General features: G+C 47.3%; 1 protein-coding gene and 1 pseudogene across 2 annotated transcripts in view; one reads left to right on the top strand and one right to left on the bottom strand.

Moving 5' to 3' along the window:
• LOC112634205 overlaps positions 1-10,981 on the bottom strand; it is a 209,622-nt pseudogene extending 198,641 nt beyond the window's left edge. The window contains exons 1-2 of the transcript XR_003121741.1: positions 10,922-10,981; positions 4,057-4,284 (exon numbers count right to left, since the gene is read on the bottom strand). The product of XR_003121741.1 is annotated as a tubulin alpha chain-like (transcript). The remainder of the gene's footprint in view (positions 1-4,056; positions 4,285-10,921) is intronic.
• On the top strand, positions 10,752-16,008 carry RHEBL1 (RHEB like 1). Its single transcript, XM_025403373.1, has 8 exons — positions 10,752-11,031; positions 11,637-11,708; positions 13,677-13,744; positions 14,010-14,092; positions 14,179-14,235; positions 14,421-14,468; positions 15,255-15,336; positions 15,491-16,008. Exons 1-8 carry the CDS (start codon positions 10,980-10,982, stop codon positions 15,578-15,580), a joined length of 552 nt encoding a protein of 183 aa, XP_025259158.1. The 5' UTR covers positions 10,752-10,979; the 3' UTR covers positions 15,581-16,008.
• The last annotated feature ends 38 nt before the right edge of the window (positions 16,009-16,046 follow it).

The following is a 16,046-nucleotide window of genomic DNA, read 5'->3' as shown; positions in this document are numbered from 1 at the left end:
ATGTGCAAAAGGTTGGATTTGGGGAGCAAGAGTAAGATGAATCTGAGGAGATCAAAGGAGCATCAGCAAGTTCAGTATAGCTAGAGGGTGATGTGATCTGGGTCTTGTATTTCCCAGGCTGGAGTGCAGTGGTGCCACCATAGGTCACTGAAGCCTGGAATGCCTGAGCTCAAGCCATCCTCCTGCCTCAGCCTGCTGAGTAACTTGTAGCTAGGACTACAGGCATGAACTAACTTTGTTTTCTTTTTGTAGAGATGGGGTCTCACTATGTTGCCTAGGCTGGTCTTGAATTATTGGTCTCAAGCAATCCTCCCACCTTGGCCTCCCAAAGCACTGGGATTACAGGTGTGATCTAGTGCACCCAGCTTGCTTTAAGGATTTTGAATATTGTCCTAAAGATGAAAAGTAATGGTAATATTTGAAGCAAGGGAAAAATCCTGCTGAGAGGAATAATCAAACTTGCATTTTAAAAGGGAAACTGAGGCTGGGCATGGTGGCTCACGCCTGTAATCCCAGCACTTTGTGAGGCCGAGGTGGGCGGATCACCTGAGGTAGGGAGTACAAGACCAGCCTGACCAACATGGAGAAACCCCGTCTGTACTAAAAGTATAAAATTCGCCAGGCATGGTGGCTCATGCCTGTAATCCCAGCTATTCGGGAGGCTGAGGCGGAGAATTGCTTGAACTCAGAGGCAAAGTTTGCAGTGAGCCGAGATCATGCCATTGCACTCCAGCCTGAGCAATAAGAGTGAAACTCTGTATCAAAACAAACAAACAAAACAACAACAACAACAACAAAAACAAAGACAAAAAAACACGACTGGGTGCCATGGCTCACTCCTGTAATCCCGACACTTTGGGAAGCTGAGGCAGACGAGTCACGAGGTCAGGAGTTTGAGACCAGCCTGGCCAACATAGTGAAACCCTGTCTCTACTGAAAAAATACAAAAATTAGCTGAGCGTGGTGGCGTGTGCCTATAATCCCAGCTATTAGGCTATTAGGGGAAACTAGCAATTGGATAGGACTTATTTATTTATTTATTATTATTATTTTCAATGGAGTTTTTTTGCCCTTGTTGCCCAGGCTGGAGTGCAATGGCGTGATCTCGGCTCACTGCAACCTCTACCTCCTGGGTTCAAGCGATTCTCCTGCCTCAGCTTCCCAAGTAGCTGGGATTACAGGCACGCATCATCACGCCCGGCTAATATGTATTTTTAGTAGAGACAGAGTTTCACCATGTTAGTCAGACTGGTCTCGAACTCCTGACCTCAGGTGATCCACCCGCCTCAGCCTCCCAAAGTGTTGGGATTACAGGCGTGAGCCACCACACCTGGTCGGATAGGACTTTTTAGATAGCCCTTATCCCTATGTAGATTGGTCCTCGGTTGAGCATTTGAATGTCCTTGCTCTAGTTTCAATTACAAGAAGGAAATGCTCCCACTCCCACACGGAGTGTGTTGTGGGAGCAGATGGTGGGAGCCATGTAGAGAAATTGGAGCAGGATAGGATAGGATAGGATAGGATAGCAATGGAACAGAATTGAAGGTGATACCACCAGCCCTGGCTTTGCTTCTCTCAGAAACTTGAACTGTGTCTTAACTTCTCTCTTTGGGACTGCAAAACCTAAGAACACAGTTGTCTGATTTCAAACCATATGATGTCCAAACAGAAGTCCTTTGAACTGGGTACTTCTTCTCTGTTATTCTCTTTTGCTTTCCAGGCATCCATCTAGCAGAGCCTTGGCTTAGCTTGGAGCTCACCGCCACAAGCTGAGATAGAGCTGTCATCCTAAGAACCAGGCCTGGGGTGAACATTACAGCTGCCCAGGGAACAGCTGGTTAAGCCCCTAGCAGCTGCAGCAGCTGGGATTCCACCCAACATTTGATCTGGGATTAATCCCATTTCCTCCACACACATCCCATCCTCGTTCTAGTCCCTGGCTAGTCTATAGTATCTTGCAGAATCTTTGAGAACAGATATTGCAGATCTCTTCCTTAAATAGGCTGAAGACAAGGTCACCCACCTTCTCCTCTTGGAAGCAGCTGGCCCAAAGCACCTTGGGACCACTACAGAAAGGAGAATATAGGTTTCTCGCTCTCTCTCAGCCCTCTTTGACTCTCTATATATTTCAATAAATTGACTAGGATAGAGTAGTCTTTAAATTGCCTGATTTTCAATAACTCAGAATTGTCCAAAGATGAAGGGACTTCTTTGTTGAGATGGAAGGAGAATTTCCTTTATCTCTGAAAGACTGTACCAAGGCCTAGAAACTATTGGCGGGGTGTCTGGGGAGGATCAAACATCATGCCAGTGGTTATCACTTTTAAACTGATTGTTTCTCACTTAACTGTGATTCTACAGTTAAAAACAATAGGGCTATATATTCTACTTGGTTCCTATTCACCAGCTGTGTGGTCTTGAGTTAACAAAGGCTACCATTAGGTACTTCCATGAAGTTGGAAATGAAGAGATGCTCTGAGATTTAAACAAGGCAAATCAACACAGGAAGGCACAAGGCAGTTCCTCCCAGATCCAAACCTGACTCTCTCCCTTCCACAAATATTTATTAAGCCTCTGCAAGTACTATTAGGCATTGTACTATGTTAAGGATTTTGATATTTTTCTAGAGACATAGGCAGTCATTTTAGTCGAATAAATTAATTTAATTAGGTTTCAGCTTGGAGGAGTCGTCTAATCAAATTTGGATTTTATTTTATTTATAGATGGAGTCTCACTCTGTCACCAGGCTGGAGTGCAGTGGAGCGATCTCTGCTTACTGCAAGCTCCGCCTCCTGGGTTCAAGCGATTCTCAGGCATGCGCCACCACACCCAGCTAGTTTTTTGTATTTTTAGTAGAGACGGGGTTTCACCATGTTGGCCAGGATGGTCTCGATCTCCTGACCTTGGGATCCACCCGCCTTGGCCTCCCAAAGTGCTGGGATTACAGGCGTGAGCCACCGCACCGGCCAAATTTGTATTTTTTTTTTTTTTTTTTTGAGATGGAGCCTTGCTCTGTCGCCTAGGCTGGAGTGCAGTGGCAAAATCTCGGCTCACTGCAAGCTCCGCCTCCTGGGTTCACACCATTCTCCTGCCTCAGCCTCCCAAGTAGCTGGGACTATAGGCACCCGTCACCATACCCGGCTATTTTTTTTTTTTTTTTGTATTTTTAGTAGTGGCAGGGTTTCACCATGTTAACCAGGATGGTCTCGATCTCCTGACCTTGTGAACCGCCTGCCTCGGCCTCCCAAAGTGCTGGGATTACAGTTGTGAGCCACCGAGCCCAGCTAATTTTTGTATTTTTTGTAGAGACGGGGTTTTGCCTAGGCTGGTCTAGAACTCCTGATCTGAAGTGATCTGCTCACTTTGGCCTCTCAAAGTGCTGGGATTACAGGTGTGAGCCACTGCTTCTGGCCCCAAACTTGTATATTGATATGAAAATATCCATTTTCTTTTCTTTTCTCTTCTCTTTTTTTTTTTTTTTTTTTTTTTGAGATGGAGTTTTGCTCTTGTTGCCCAGGCTGGAGTCCAGCGGCGTGATCTCGGCTCACTGCAACCTCTGCCTCCTAGGTTCAAGCGATTCTCCTGCCTCAGCCTCCCGAGTAGCTGGGATTACAGATGTGCGCCACCATGCCCGGCTAATTTTTTAGTAGAGACAGGGTTTTACCATGTTGGTCAGATTGGTCTCGAACTCCTGACCTCAGATGATCCACCCGCCTTGGCCTCCCAAAGTGCTCGGATTAGAGACGTGAGCCTCCGCACCTGGCTAAAATACTCATTTTCAATATAAGTGCCTTTATGATTACTAGATCCTCTTTTGGAACTTAGATATGATACCTAAAGGTGAACTCATCTTGTGGTCATGAGGTGACAAGCATAAGGGAAGAGTTAAGAGGACTGCAGGTACCAGCCCTGGCATTATGGAGCAACTGGACTGATGCTGCTTACCTCCAGCTTTGTTACTTCAGAAAAATAAATCCTTATTTGTTTAAGCTATTGCAACTTGGTTTTTCTGTTACTAAAGCCAAATGTGTTCTTAATATTCAACTGACTACAACAACAGATTCAATATCAGATAGTTCAGGTTACTGTAGGTCAGGTACCCAAAATCAAGGTTTCTACGACAGATGTCACAGATGGCCTCATTGTCTCCTATGCAGGTGCAATCTGAGTGCTCCAGGGTGATGTTTGTAGTGAGGATGGAGTTGTAAGTCTCAACTACAGCTGTGGAAACCTGGGGGCTTGGTAAATGAAGAACTCCAGCTTGGACTTCTTCCCATAATCAATCTACTCTGTAGCAGATTGAAAAACAGAGCTACAGTATTTTGCAGTTTCTCTCATGGAGAAATGGAGTCTATTTCCCCATGCCTTGAATCTGGGATGGCATTGTGATTTGCTTAGGCTACTAACATGTGGCAGAACTTGTGTTAAATGAGTTTCAAAGCCTAAGGCCTCAAGAGACCATGCACTGTCCTAACTTTGCCCTCTTGGGTGCTTCTGCTACCCAAGAAGCAGCAGCTCGGGCTGCCCCAATAAATGATGAGAGACATGTGGAGAGACAGAGGCCTAGCCAAGAGCCAGCACCAAGGCTCCGGACATGAGTGAGGTCATTTTAGACCTTCCATTCCCAGTGGAGCTTCCACTGACTAGTCACAAGAGTGAGTCCAGAGGAGGCAACATAAGAACCATCAATTCGGCCGGGCGCGGTGGCTCAAGCCTGTAATCCCAGCACTTTGGGAGGCCGAGGCGGGCGGATCACGAGGTCAGGAGATCGAGACCATCCTGGCTAACATGGTGAAACCCCGTCTCTACTAAAAATACAAAAAACTAGCCGGGCGTGGTGGCGGGCGCCTGTAGTCCCAGCTACTCGGAGGCTGAGGCAGGAGAATGGCCTGAACCTGGGAGGCGGAGCTTGCAGTGAGCCGAGATCGCGCCACTGCACTCCAGCCTGGGTGACACAGCGCGAGACTCCGTCTCAAAAAAAAACAAAAAAACAAAAAGAATCATCAATTCAACCCACAGAATCCTGAGAAAAATACATTGTTGTTTTAAGGCACCAAAGTTTGTTGTGGTTTGTTATGCAACAATAGGTAATTGATACATCAGCAGGGAGGTAAACCCATGACTGTGGAAAACAAAGAAGCCTTGAGTACCTGTGCAATGGAGTCCATTAGAAAAGACATGCCATATAATTTGGATGCAAACAGAGTAGAGACATTTTTCACTTTTCCCAGAGATACTTAAAACAGTTTTCTGGGAACATCTTATCTTTATTTTGTCTCAGTTGTTTGAGACATAGCAATATATTATGCTGTCTTAGAAATGTTATTTCAGGCTGGGCGCAGTGGCTCAAGCCTGTAATCCCAGCACTTTGGGAGGCCGAGGCGGGTGGATCACAAGTCAGGAGATCGAGACCATCCTGGCTAACATGGTGAAACCCCGTCTCTACTAAAAATACAAAAAACTAGCCGGGCGTGGTGGCGGGCGCCTGTAGTCTCAGCTACTCGGAGGCTGAGGCGGGAGAATGGCGTGAACCCGGGAGGTGGAGCTTGCAGTGAGCCGAGATCGCGCCACTGCACTCCAGCCTGGGCGACACAGCGAGACTCCGTCTCAAAAAAAAAAAAAAAAAAAAAGAAATGTTATTTCAGGCCAGGCTCGGTGGCTCACATCTGTAATCTCAGTGTTTTGGGAGGCTGAGGAGGAAGGATTGCTTGAGGCCAGGAGTTCAAAACTAGCCTGGGAGCGACCCCCGTCTCTACAAAAAAAAAAAATTAGCTGGGCATGGTGGTGCATGCCTATATAGTCTCAGCTACTCAGGAGGCTAAGGCAAAAGGATCACTTGAGCCCAGGAGTTATGGGCCACAGTGAGCTATGACGGCACCACTGCACTCCAGCTTGGGTGACAGAGTGGCACCCTGTCTCTAAAAAACAAAAACAGGCTGGGTGCGGTGGCTCACATGTGTAAACCCAGCACTTTAGGAGGCTGACGTGGGTGGATTGCTTGACTCCAGGAGTTTGAGACCAGCCTGAACAACATGGTGAAACTCCATCTCTACTGAAAATACAAAAATTAGCTGGGCATGGTGGTGCATGCCTGTAGTTTCAGCTACTCAGGAAGCTGAGGTAGGAGAATCACCTGAGCTGAGGAAGTAGAGGCTGCAGTGAGCCAAAATCATGCCACTGCACTCCACCCTAGGCAATCGGAGTGAGACCCTGTCTCAAAAATAAATAAATAAATAAAAATAATAAAAAACAAAAGAAATGTTATTCCAATCCCATTTATCTAACATTAGGATGAATTGCTTCCTTTATTTCATTATATAAATAATATATAATAAATATGTTTATTATATATAAAATATTTATATATTATATATTTTAATATATATTATTTTTTGACTTATACTCAAGTTCTATTCTTCCTTTATTCGATCCTATTTTTGTGATCTTTACTAAATAAACCATTTATGCATTACTTTTTTTTTTTTTGAGATGGAGTCTCGCTCTGTCACCCAGGCTGGAATGCAGTGGTGCAATCTTTTTTTTTTTTTTTTTTTTTTGAGACGGAGTCTCGCTGTGTCTCCCAGGCTGGAGTGCAGTGGCGTGATCTCGGCTCACTGCAAGCTCCGCCTCCCGGGTTCACGCCATTCTCCCGCCTCAGCCTCCCAAGTAGCTGAGACTACAGGCGCCCGCCACCACGCCCGGCTAGTTTTTTGTATTTTTAGTAGAGATGGGGTTTCACCATGTTAGCCAGGATAGTCTCGATCTCCTGACCTCGTGATCCACCCGCCTCGGCCTCCCAAAGTGCTGGGATTACAGGCTTGAGCCACCGCGCCCGGCCAGTGGCTCAATCTTGACTCACTACAACCTCTGTCTCCCAGGTTCAAGTGATTCTCCTGCCTCAGCCTCCCGAGTAGCTGGGATTACAGGTGCCTCCCACCATGCCCGGCTAAATTTTGTAGTTTTAGTAGAGATGGGGTTTCACCATGTTAGTCAGGCTGGTCTCAAACTCCCGACCTCATGATTCACCTGCCTCAGCCTCCCAAAGTGTTGGGATTATGGGTGTGAGCCACCGTGCCTGGCCTATGCATTCCTTTTTAAAGTGATTTTTAATGAATATTTAATCAACCAATACCTTGGTCCTAAAATGTGCAGGTTTTATAGATTGGCTCATGAAACATTTCTCTTTTTGTTTTTTTGGAGACAGAGTCTCGCTCTGTTGCCCAGGCTGGAGTGCAGTGGCATGATTTCGGCTCACCACAACCTCTGCCTCCCAGGTCCAGATGATTCTCCTGCCTCCACCTCCCAAGTACCTGGGACTACAGGCACACACCACCACACCTGTTTAATTTTTCTATTTTTAGTAGAGACAGGGTTTCACCACGTTGGCCAGGCTGGTCTCGAACTCCTGACCTCAGGTGATCCATCCGCCTCAGCCTCCCAAAGTGCTGGGATTACAGGCGTGAGCCACCATGCCCAGCCCTGGCTAACTTTTTTATATTTTAGTAAAGACCGGGTTTCACTGTGTTGCTCAGGCTGGTGTTGAACCCCTGAGCTCAGCTCAGGCAATCCGCCCGCCTTGGCCTCCCAAAGTGCTAGGATTACAAGCGTGAGCCACTGTGCCTAGCCTCTTTTTTTTTTTTTTTTTTTTTTTTGACACAGGGTCTCTGTTGCCCAGGCTGGAGTACAGTGGCACAAACATTGCTCACTGCAGCCTCAACATCCTTGGGCTCAGGTGATCTTTTCATTCAGCCTTCCAAGTAGCTTGAGACTACAGGCACGTGCCACCATGCCTGGTTAATTTTTCTTTCTCTTTTTTTTTCTGTATTTTTTATAGAGACAGGGTTTCACCATGTTGCCTACCTAGGCTGGTCTCGAACTCCTGAGCTCAACCAATTCACCTGCCTGGCCTCCCAAAGTCCTGGGATTACAGGCCTGAGCCACCACGTCAGGCCAAAACATTTATTTCTAATCACCTTGTCTTTTGCCTTTCTTTACTATAGATGTTGGAAAAGAAAATGCTAAAATTTCCAGGTTCCCTTACAGCTAGAGATGACTATATAAAACAATCTTGTTCAATGAGATGTAGGTGAATATCTGCTGTGAGATCTTCCCTTGCCAGGTAAAAAGAAAAAGATTCAAGAGGAGAAAGCCCTTTGTCTTGGCTCTTTTGCTTTCTCGCTGATTCAAAACAGGAGAATTAAGATGGTTTAATAAGGAGACTGTTTACAAAGCTGTGGGCAGGGTATAGGGAGACCACAAGGGATAGAGCAATGCCCCAAGGTGAATAACAGAAAAGAGGCTGATACTGCTATAGGCCTGAAGGCTGAGGGGAGTCACTGAAAACTAGGAGACAGCTGTGTGTGTGTGTTGGAGGAGGCGGCTGCCTTGAGAGGTGCTGTGACCTTCAATGAGGGACAGAGACACTCTCCTCCCTCCATTGAATCTCCTGTGTGTGCTGGTTGAGATTCACTGAAAGCCAGGAGACAAGGCCTGCCTCCTGGACACAAATCTGGGTGGAAAAGAATGGAGAGTTCATCTCGACGGTACAAGCAGTATAAAAGGCATCTGTTTTCTTTCTTTCTTTCCTTCCTTCCTTCCTTTTTTTTTTTTTTTTTTCTTTGTGATGGAGTCCTGCTCTGTTGCCTGGGCTGGAGTGCAGTGGCATGATCTCGGCTCACTGCAAGCTCCACCTCCCAGGTTCACGCCATTCTCCTGTCTGCCATTCTCCTGTCTCAGTCTTCCAAGTAGCTGGGACTACAGGTGCCCGCCACCATGCCTGGCTAATTTTTTGTATTTTTAGTAGAGTTGGGGTTTCACCGTGTTAGCCAGGATGGTCTCGATCTCCTGACCTCGTGATCCACCTGTGTCGGCCTTCCAAAGTGCTGGGATTACAGGCATGAGCCACCGTGCCCGGCCTATTTCTGTATCCTAGTGTGCAACACATAGTAAGAGTGCCTGGCACAAAGTAGAATATCTTTTTTTTTTTTTTTAAGACAGAGTCTCACTCTGTTGCCCGGGCTGGAGTGCAGAGTGCAATGGTGTGATCCTGGCTCACTGCAACCTCTGCCTCCCATGTTCAAACGATTCTCCTGCCTCAGCCTCCCAAGTAGCTGGAATTACAGGCGCGCACCATCACACCCAGCTAATTTTTGTATTTTTAGTAGAGGCGGGGTTTCACTATGTTGACCAGGCTGGTCTCGAACTCCTGACCTCAAGCGATCTGCCTGCCTCAGTCTCCCAAAGTGCTGGGATTACAGGCACGAGCCAGCACGCCCAGCCTACGGCTTTTGTGAACATTAAATGAGATAACAATAAAATGCACCTGGCACATAGTATAGTAGAACTCTCTATAAATCTAGGTGATTTCCTTCCTTTCTTCCCTCCTCTACCAATCCTTCCGCAAGTCATTTTAACCTTAGCTTCAGAATATCCTGAATTCTCAACTTCATTCAACATGATCACTCTAGCCACGCCACTCTCATCTGGACTACAGGTAACAGTTTCTTCGCCAATCTCCCTGCTTCCTCTTGCTCCTGTTCCCCTCAAACCCCAATCCATTCACCAAAGCCAGGGAGATTTTTTAGAAAGACAATGTAGATCATGTCATGCCCCAGCTTAAATACCTTCAAGTACTTAGAATTAGCCCAGACTTCTTTATGTGGCCTGGCCTCTGCCATTCTCTTAGACTTCATCTGCTTTAGGCTAACTGGCTTTCTTTTTTTCTTCCCCTCTTCCTGGAATTTACTGAATTTATTTCCATCTTAACGCCTTAGCATTGGTGGATTCTTCTTTTGAAATCTGCTAACTGGTTCCTTCAGATCTTAGTTTAAATGGGGTTTCCTATGGGAGAAAGTATTACTGATCTAAAGTGGTCATCTCAGCCAGGCTCGGTGGCTCACGCCTATAATCCCAGCACTTTGGGAGGCCAGGCCGGGTGGATCACTTGAGGCCAGGCGTTCGAGACTAGCCTGGGCAACATAGCAAAACCCCGTCTCTCCCCAAAACACAAAATTAGCCAGTCTCATAACCCTGTCTCAAAATAAATAAATAAATAAAAATTTAAAATGCTGTATTGTCTTTAAAAAATAAAGTGGTCATCTTTTATCACACCATCTTCTATAGCACTTAACGCTATCTGATATCTCCTTGTTGTATGTTTGTTTCTCCCTTCATAAGAGCAGACACATTGTCTTTCATGTCCATGTTCTGACCCCAAAGCTGGAGCAATGCCTGAAACACGTAGTATATGTTCAGTATTTGTTGAAAAATGAATGTTTGAGGATCATGAGGATGAAGAAGAAACCTCAGACTACTTGATCATAAATTCTAGCAATTTCCGCAAGAACAAGAATTGCAGTTTGAAATCAGATGCTGGAGGACTGGAAACCTTGATAGGTCTGGGGCTGAAGGCTGGGGGAAGCAGAGGGAATATATTGGAACTTCGGCCCTTTTCTTCGTATCTAAGGACCCCAGAGACCATGCAAAGGGCTAGAATCTTATGGCCAGAAACCACACAAGGGGTATTTTCCATCCATAATTCTTCGCAGCCACTTCAGCTAGGCTGCAAATGCGCAAACGCCTTTAGGACCCCGGGTTCCTTTCTGTTTCTTTATGAATGAACCGGCTCCAGTCTGCGCACGCGCAGCTCTCAGTACTCCCGCTCCACGTGAGGCCCACCCTTCCCTCCTGCTGGCGGCACCGCCCTCACCCATTCTAATGGACCAATGGCGAGCGGCCTGAGGGGCGGAGCCCGGCGCGGCGCGGCACAGTAGTTCCCCCGGCGCCGGGCTCCCTCGCGTTAGACGTGCTGTGTTGTGATCACGTGGGCAGCTCCGGGCGCGGCGCTTGTTTTGGTTTCCCTCTAAGTTGCCCACGGCAGCTTCTGGGTGAGCGACTTTCCTGCACCTGCCCACACCCTGACCTCGTCTTCGGGCTCTCTCAGCCCGCAGTTCCGCAAGCCCCTGGGGCGGGCTCCTGCCATGCCGCTGGTCCGTTACAGGAAGGTGGTCATCCTCGGATACCGCTCTGTAGGTGAGTCTCCGCCCTGCAGAACTCGGACGCGCAGCAGCTTTGTAGCCAGAAGAGGCGCGCTGCCGTGGGAACGCGACCCAGGGAGGAATGGTGACATCGTAAGAATGGGGTTGTAGAGCGAGGATTGGAAGAGTGGAGGAATAAAGGTTGGTGGTGTGTGGAGGCTGCAGGAAGCGCAAGCACTTAAGGCTCAATGAGGACCTGGCTGCGGTAATCTCAGAGTGGTCCCAGCGTTACTTTGGGGATAGGGGTGGGGTCACAATTTGAAAACCGGGATGCGGTCTCCGTGGGGACAGATAGTCGCAGGTGTCCTGGGGCGGGGCGGACTCGATCCTGGGGAATCTTGGATATTCCTGCGGGTAGGATGGGGTGGGGAAGGCGGCGGGAAAGGCTTCCTGCTGCGCTTCTGAATGCATCCGGTAGCCAAAGTGCGGAGACCCCGGGCGAAAAGACGGTGAGGGTAGACACAAGGGATAGGATTGCTTGAGGCACTCACAGACTGTGGTGTTAATTTGGGGTACCCTTTGGTCCTGGGCCACAGTCCGAAAGGACAGAGGATGTGAATGTGGATGATTTGGATACAGCTGCCACACTGCTCCCCACAGGGAAGACATCTTTGGCACATCAATTTGTGGAAGGCGAGTTCTCGGAAGGCTACGATCCTACAGTGGAGAATAGTGAGTAGACTTCTCCCCTAGTGTGCTGGTGACGCGACCCGGAGGGATTGGATAGCCCACCCAACTCCATAATGTATTTCTCTGGTGCCAAGGGGCTGATTTATTTACACATTACATCTAATTTCTTCTTCAGCAATCCTGTTCGATGGATGGCTAGAGTATGGATTTTGCAGGATACTGAGTCTGGGATAGTTTAGATGTAGACATTAAGAACCTTAGTGTGTCTTTCCAGTTACCTGGATAACTCCCTGGAGCTGATCTATCTGTGTCAACCCCAAGGTTAAGAATGTAAGAGGAGGCCAGGCGCAGTGGCTCACGCCTGTAATCCCAGCACTTTGGGAAGCTGAGGCGGGCGGATCGATTGAGGTCAGGATTTTGAGACCAGCCTGGCCAACATGGTGAAACCTCATCGCTACTAAAAATACCAAAATTAGCTGAGCATGGTGGCACACACCTGTAATCTGAGCTACTAAGGAGGCTGAGGTAGGAGAATCGCTTGAACGCAGCAGGCAAATGTTGCAGTGAGCAAAGATTGTGACACTGCACACCAGCCTGGGTGTCAGGATGAGACTGTCTCAAAAAAAAAAAAAAAAAAAAAGGCCAGGCACCATGGCTCACGCCTGTAATCCCAGCTCATTGGGAGGCCAAGGCAGGTGGATCACCTGAGATCAAGAGTTCGAAACCAGCCTGGCCAACTGGTGAAACCCTGTATCTACTAAAAATACAAACAATTAGCTGGACATGGTGATGGATATCTGTAATCCCATCCACTCGGGTGGCTGAGGCAGGAGAATTGCTTGAACCCAGGAGGCGGAGGTTGCAGTGAGCTGAGATGGCTCCACTGTGCTCTAGTCTGGGCAACAAGAGCGAAACAACGTGTCAAAAAAAAAAAAAAGAGAATAAAAAGAATGTAAGCAGGGGGAAGGGAGTGGGAGGGATGAAGATAAATTGATCAATAGGTACAGATATATAGTTTGATAGAAGAAGTAAGACTTAGTAGATCAGTAGGGTGACTATAGCTTACAATAAGCTATTTTACATTTCAAAATAGCTATAAGAGAAGAATTCAAATGGTTCTAGCATAAAGAAAACACAAATATTTAAGGTGATGAATATTGCAGATATACTTACAAATTATATGAATGTATTATCACGTGTACCCTGAAACTTGGTGCATCTATTATTCATCAATAAAACAAAAGTAATTATTTTTCTTTTCTTTTTGAGACAGGGTCTCACTCCGTTACCCAGGCTGGAGTGCAGTGCCGCAATCTCAGCTCACTGCAACCTCCACCTCCTGGGTTCAAGCAATTCTCATGCTTCAGCCTCCTGAGTAGCTGGGACTACAGGCATGCACCACCATGCCCAGCTAATGTTTTGTATTTTTAGTAGAGACAGGGTTTAACCATGTTGGCCAGGCTGGTCTCGAACTCTTGGTCTTAAGTGATCCGCCCACCTTGGCCTCCCAAAGTGCTGGGATTACAGGTGTCAGCCACTGAGCCCAACCAACAATCTACTTTTAAAAAAAGCTGCCAAAAAAAAAAAAAGAAGATAAGACAGCCAGGTGCAGAGGTGCATACCTATAGTTCCAGCTACTTGGGAGGTTGAGGTGAGAGGATCGCTTGAGCCCAGGACTTCCAGGCTATAGGGTGCTAAGAGTGCACCTGTGAATAGCCACTGCTCTACAGCCTGGGCAACATAGCAAGACTTCATCTAAAAAAAAAATATATATATATATAATTATCTGGGTGCAGTGGCAGGCGCCTATAATCCCAGCTACTCGGGAGGCTGAGGCAGGAGAATCGCTTGAACCCAGGTGGCAGAGGTTGCAGTGAGCCGAGATCGAGCCACTGCACTCCAGCTTGGGCAATAGAGTGAGACTCTGTCTCAAAAAAAAAAAAAAAGTCAGGGTACATACATTGCTGGCCCTATAAGGCACCTCACAGTCAAGTTTTCTTTTCTTTTCAGCTTACAGCAAGATAGTGACTCTTGGCAAAGATGAGTTTCACCTACACCTGGTGGACACAGCAGGGCAGGTACCAGTTGGGGTATGGTATCCAAAAGTGGCAGTTCAGCCCTCAGAGATGAAGTCTGGTAGTCTTTGTGGCTCATCTGTAAAGTAGTATTAAAAGCATTTTACCTGTTAAGAGTATGCAGGGCTCATTGGAGCTGCTCCATAAATACTTGTTGAAGTGACTATAGTAGGGTGTGCCCCAGGGAGGGTCACCTGGATGTTGTCCCACCAACCTTTGCCATCTGAGTGGTTTGGATCTAGGTACTGATGTTTCCATTTCTTGACAGGATGAGTACAGCATTCTGCCCTATTCATTCATCATTGGAGTCCATGGTTATGTGCTTGTGTATTCTGTCACCTCTCTACATAGGTAAGTGACCAAGGTTGTGAGTGTGGGACTTGGGAAGACCTGAGGACTGTCTCATAAAGTTATAGCTCCAATTCTTGTGTTTAAAGCTTCCAAGTCATTGAGAGTCTGTACCAAAAGCTACACGAAGGCCATGGGAAAACCCGGTAAGTGGCCTTGGGGGATAGGGACATAGTGTGGGCATGAGGGAGTAGGAGAGAGCAGAGGGGAGAATTGTCAAGTTAGAGAGGCTCGGATATAGATCCTGCCTGGTCTGATAAGGAGTCGTCCAGCCTTGATATAAGGAGTTGGGGAATGAGGGGATTCTGAAATAACTGCTGTTTCCTCACAGGGTGCCAGTGGTTCTAGTTGGGAACAAGGCAGATCTCTCTCCAGAGAGGTATGTAAATCTCTGCTACTTAGAGGAAAAGGAAGTGAAATGGACTGGGAATCAGTCAGGCTCTCATCCTGGCTCTGCCACTGACTCAAACAAGTCATTTCACCTCTCTTTGTCTCTAACCTGAAGCTTAAGGAAGATAATACTTCTATCTTAAAAGCCACGATTTCATATTTCAAGCCTCAGTCCTAGATTCACCCATTGTTCCTTTGTTTACCTATATTTTCTCCTTCCACAGCCCTCCTCCCAAAACTTGGGGAAATGGCGTGGGTCAGAGGAAGTCTTTTTCTTCCTTCTTTTTTTTTGAGATGAAGTCTTGTTCTGTTGCCCAGACTAGAGTGCAGTGGTGTGATCTCGGCTCACTGCAACCTCTGCCACCTGGGTTCAAGCGATTCTCCTGCCTCAGCTTCCCGAGTAGCTGGGACTACAGGCGCATGCCACCACGCCCGGCTAATTTTTTGTATTTTTAGTAGAGACGGGGTTTCACTATGTTAGCCAGGATGGTCTTGATCTCCTGACCTTGTGATCCACCCGCCTAGGCCTCCCAAAGTGTTGGGATTACAGGCATGAGCCACCGCGCACAGCCCATTTTCTTTTTAATAGAGATGTGTGTTGCCAAGGCTGGTCTTGAACTCCTGAGCTCAAGTGATCCACCACCTCGGCCTCCCAAAGTGCTACATTACAGGCATGAGCCACTAAGCCTGGCCAGGAAGCCTTGATTCTGAAGATTTTTCAGAGCACTTACCAACATTTCTATCCTCCATCTTTATGTCCCAAATTTGCTTCCAGAGAGGTACAGGCAGTTGAAGGGAAGAAGCTGGCAGAGTCCTGGGGTGCGACATTTATGGAGTCATCTGCTCGAGAGAATCAGGTGCTCGGCCCGAAGACTAGAAGGGTGGTGGTGGTAGCCGTGTTTTCCTTATTGTACTGCTTGGTGGGAATGTTGCAGGAATGGAGCTTTCACCCCAGAGCTGGGTGGTATTGGCACTGAACTGACTTTTGCCCTGAATCCTCTCCCCTTATAGCTGACTCAAGGCATCTTCACCAAAGTCATCCAGGAGATTGCCCGTGTGGAGAATTCCTATGGGCAAGAGCGTCGCTGCCATCTCATGTGAGCCCTTGGGTGTGGTGTAACTGCCTTGTTTCTGCCTCTGGCACTTGCCATGTTCCAGTGGGGGGTCAGACCCTCAGGACTTCACGGGTATGGTTGCCAGCTGTGTTCCTGACCCCTGGACACACAGTGTGGCATCCTCATGTTTGCACACTTTCCCCAGGCTCTAGTGGCCTGGATGTCAATGTTTACAAAGGGGCAAGGACCTCTCATGGACACTGGCCTCTAGCCCTCTGTTTTTGCTAGATGAATTCTGTTATAACCTGTGGGGTCAGGATATGAGTCCTGGGCATTATTTATCCAGGACCCATCCTCTTGGGTGAGTTTTGGGTGTTGGCTGGGTAAGGGGAGCCAGGGACTTCTGAAATAGAGCTGGCTCCCTGGGGTGACAATGTATATATGCAAATAAACTGAGAAATCTTTTGTTGTTGACTTCTTTTTCCTGTGTGTGTGTGAGACGGAGTTTCACT

This window comes from Theropithecus gelada, chromosome 11, assembly GCF_003255815.1.
Source record: "Theropithecus gelada isolate Dixy chromosome 11, Tgel_1.0, whole genome shotgun sequence".
Classification (NCBI taxonomy): Eukaryota; Metazoa; Chordata; class Mammalia; order Primates; family Cercopithecidae; genus Theropithecus; species Theropithecus gelada.
Note: the sequence above shows the minus strand (reverse complement) of the source record. Positions and strands in the feature narration are given on the sequence as shown.

What these genes read in the sequence shown, in the direction of transcription:
- RHEBL1 (XM_025403373.1), top strand. Translation starts at nt 10,980, where the DNA reads ATGCCGCTGGTCCGTTACAGGAAGGTGGTCATCCTCGGATACCGCTCT. An exon ending in TGGTGGACACAGCAGGGCAG is followed by an intron (nt 13,745 to 14,009) that starts GTACCAGTTGGG and finishes ATTTCTTGACAG; the next exon opens with GATGAGTACAGCATTCTGCC. An exon ending in CATCTGCTCGAGAGAATCAG is followed by an intron (nt 15,337 to 15,490) that starts GTGCTCGGCCCG and finishes CTCCCCTTATAG; the next exon opens with CTGACTCAAGGCATCTTCAC.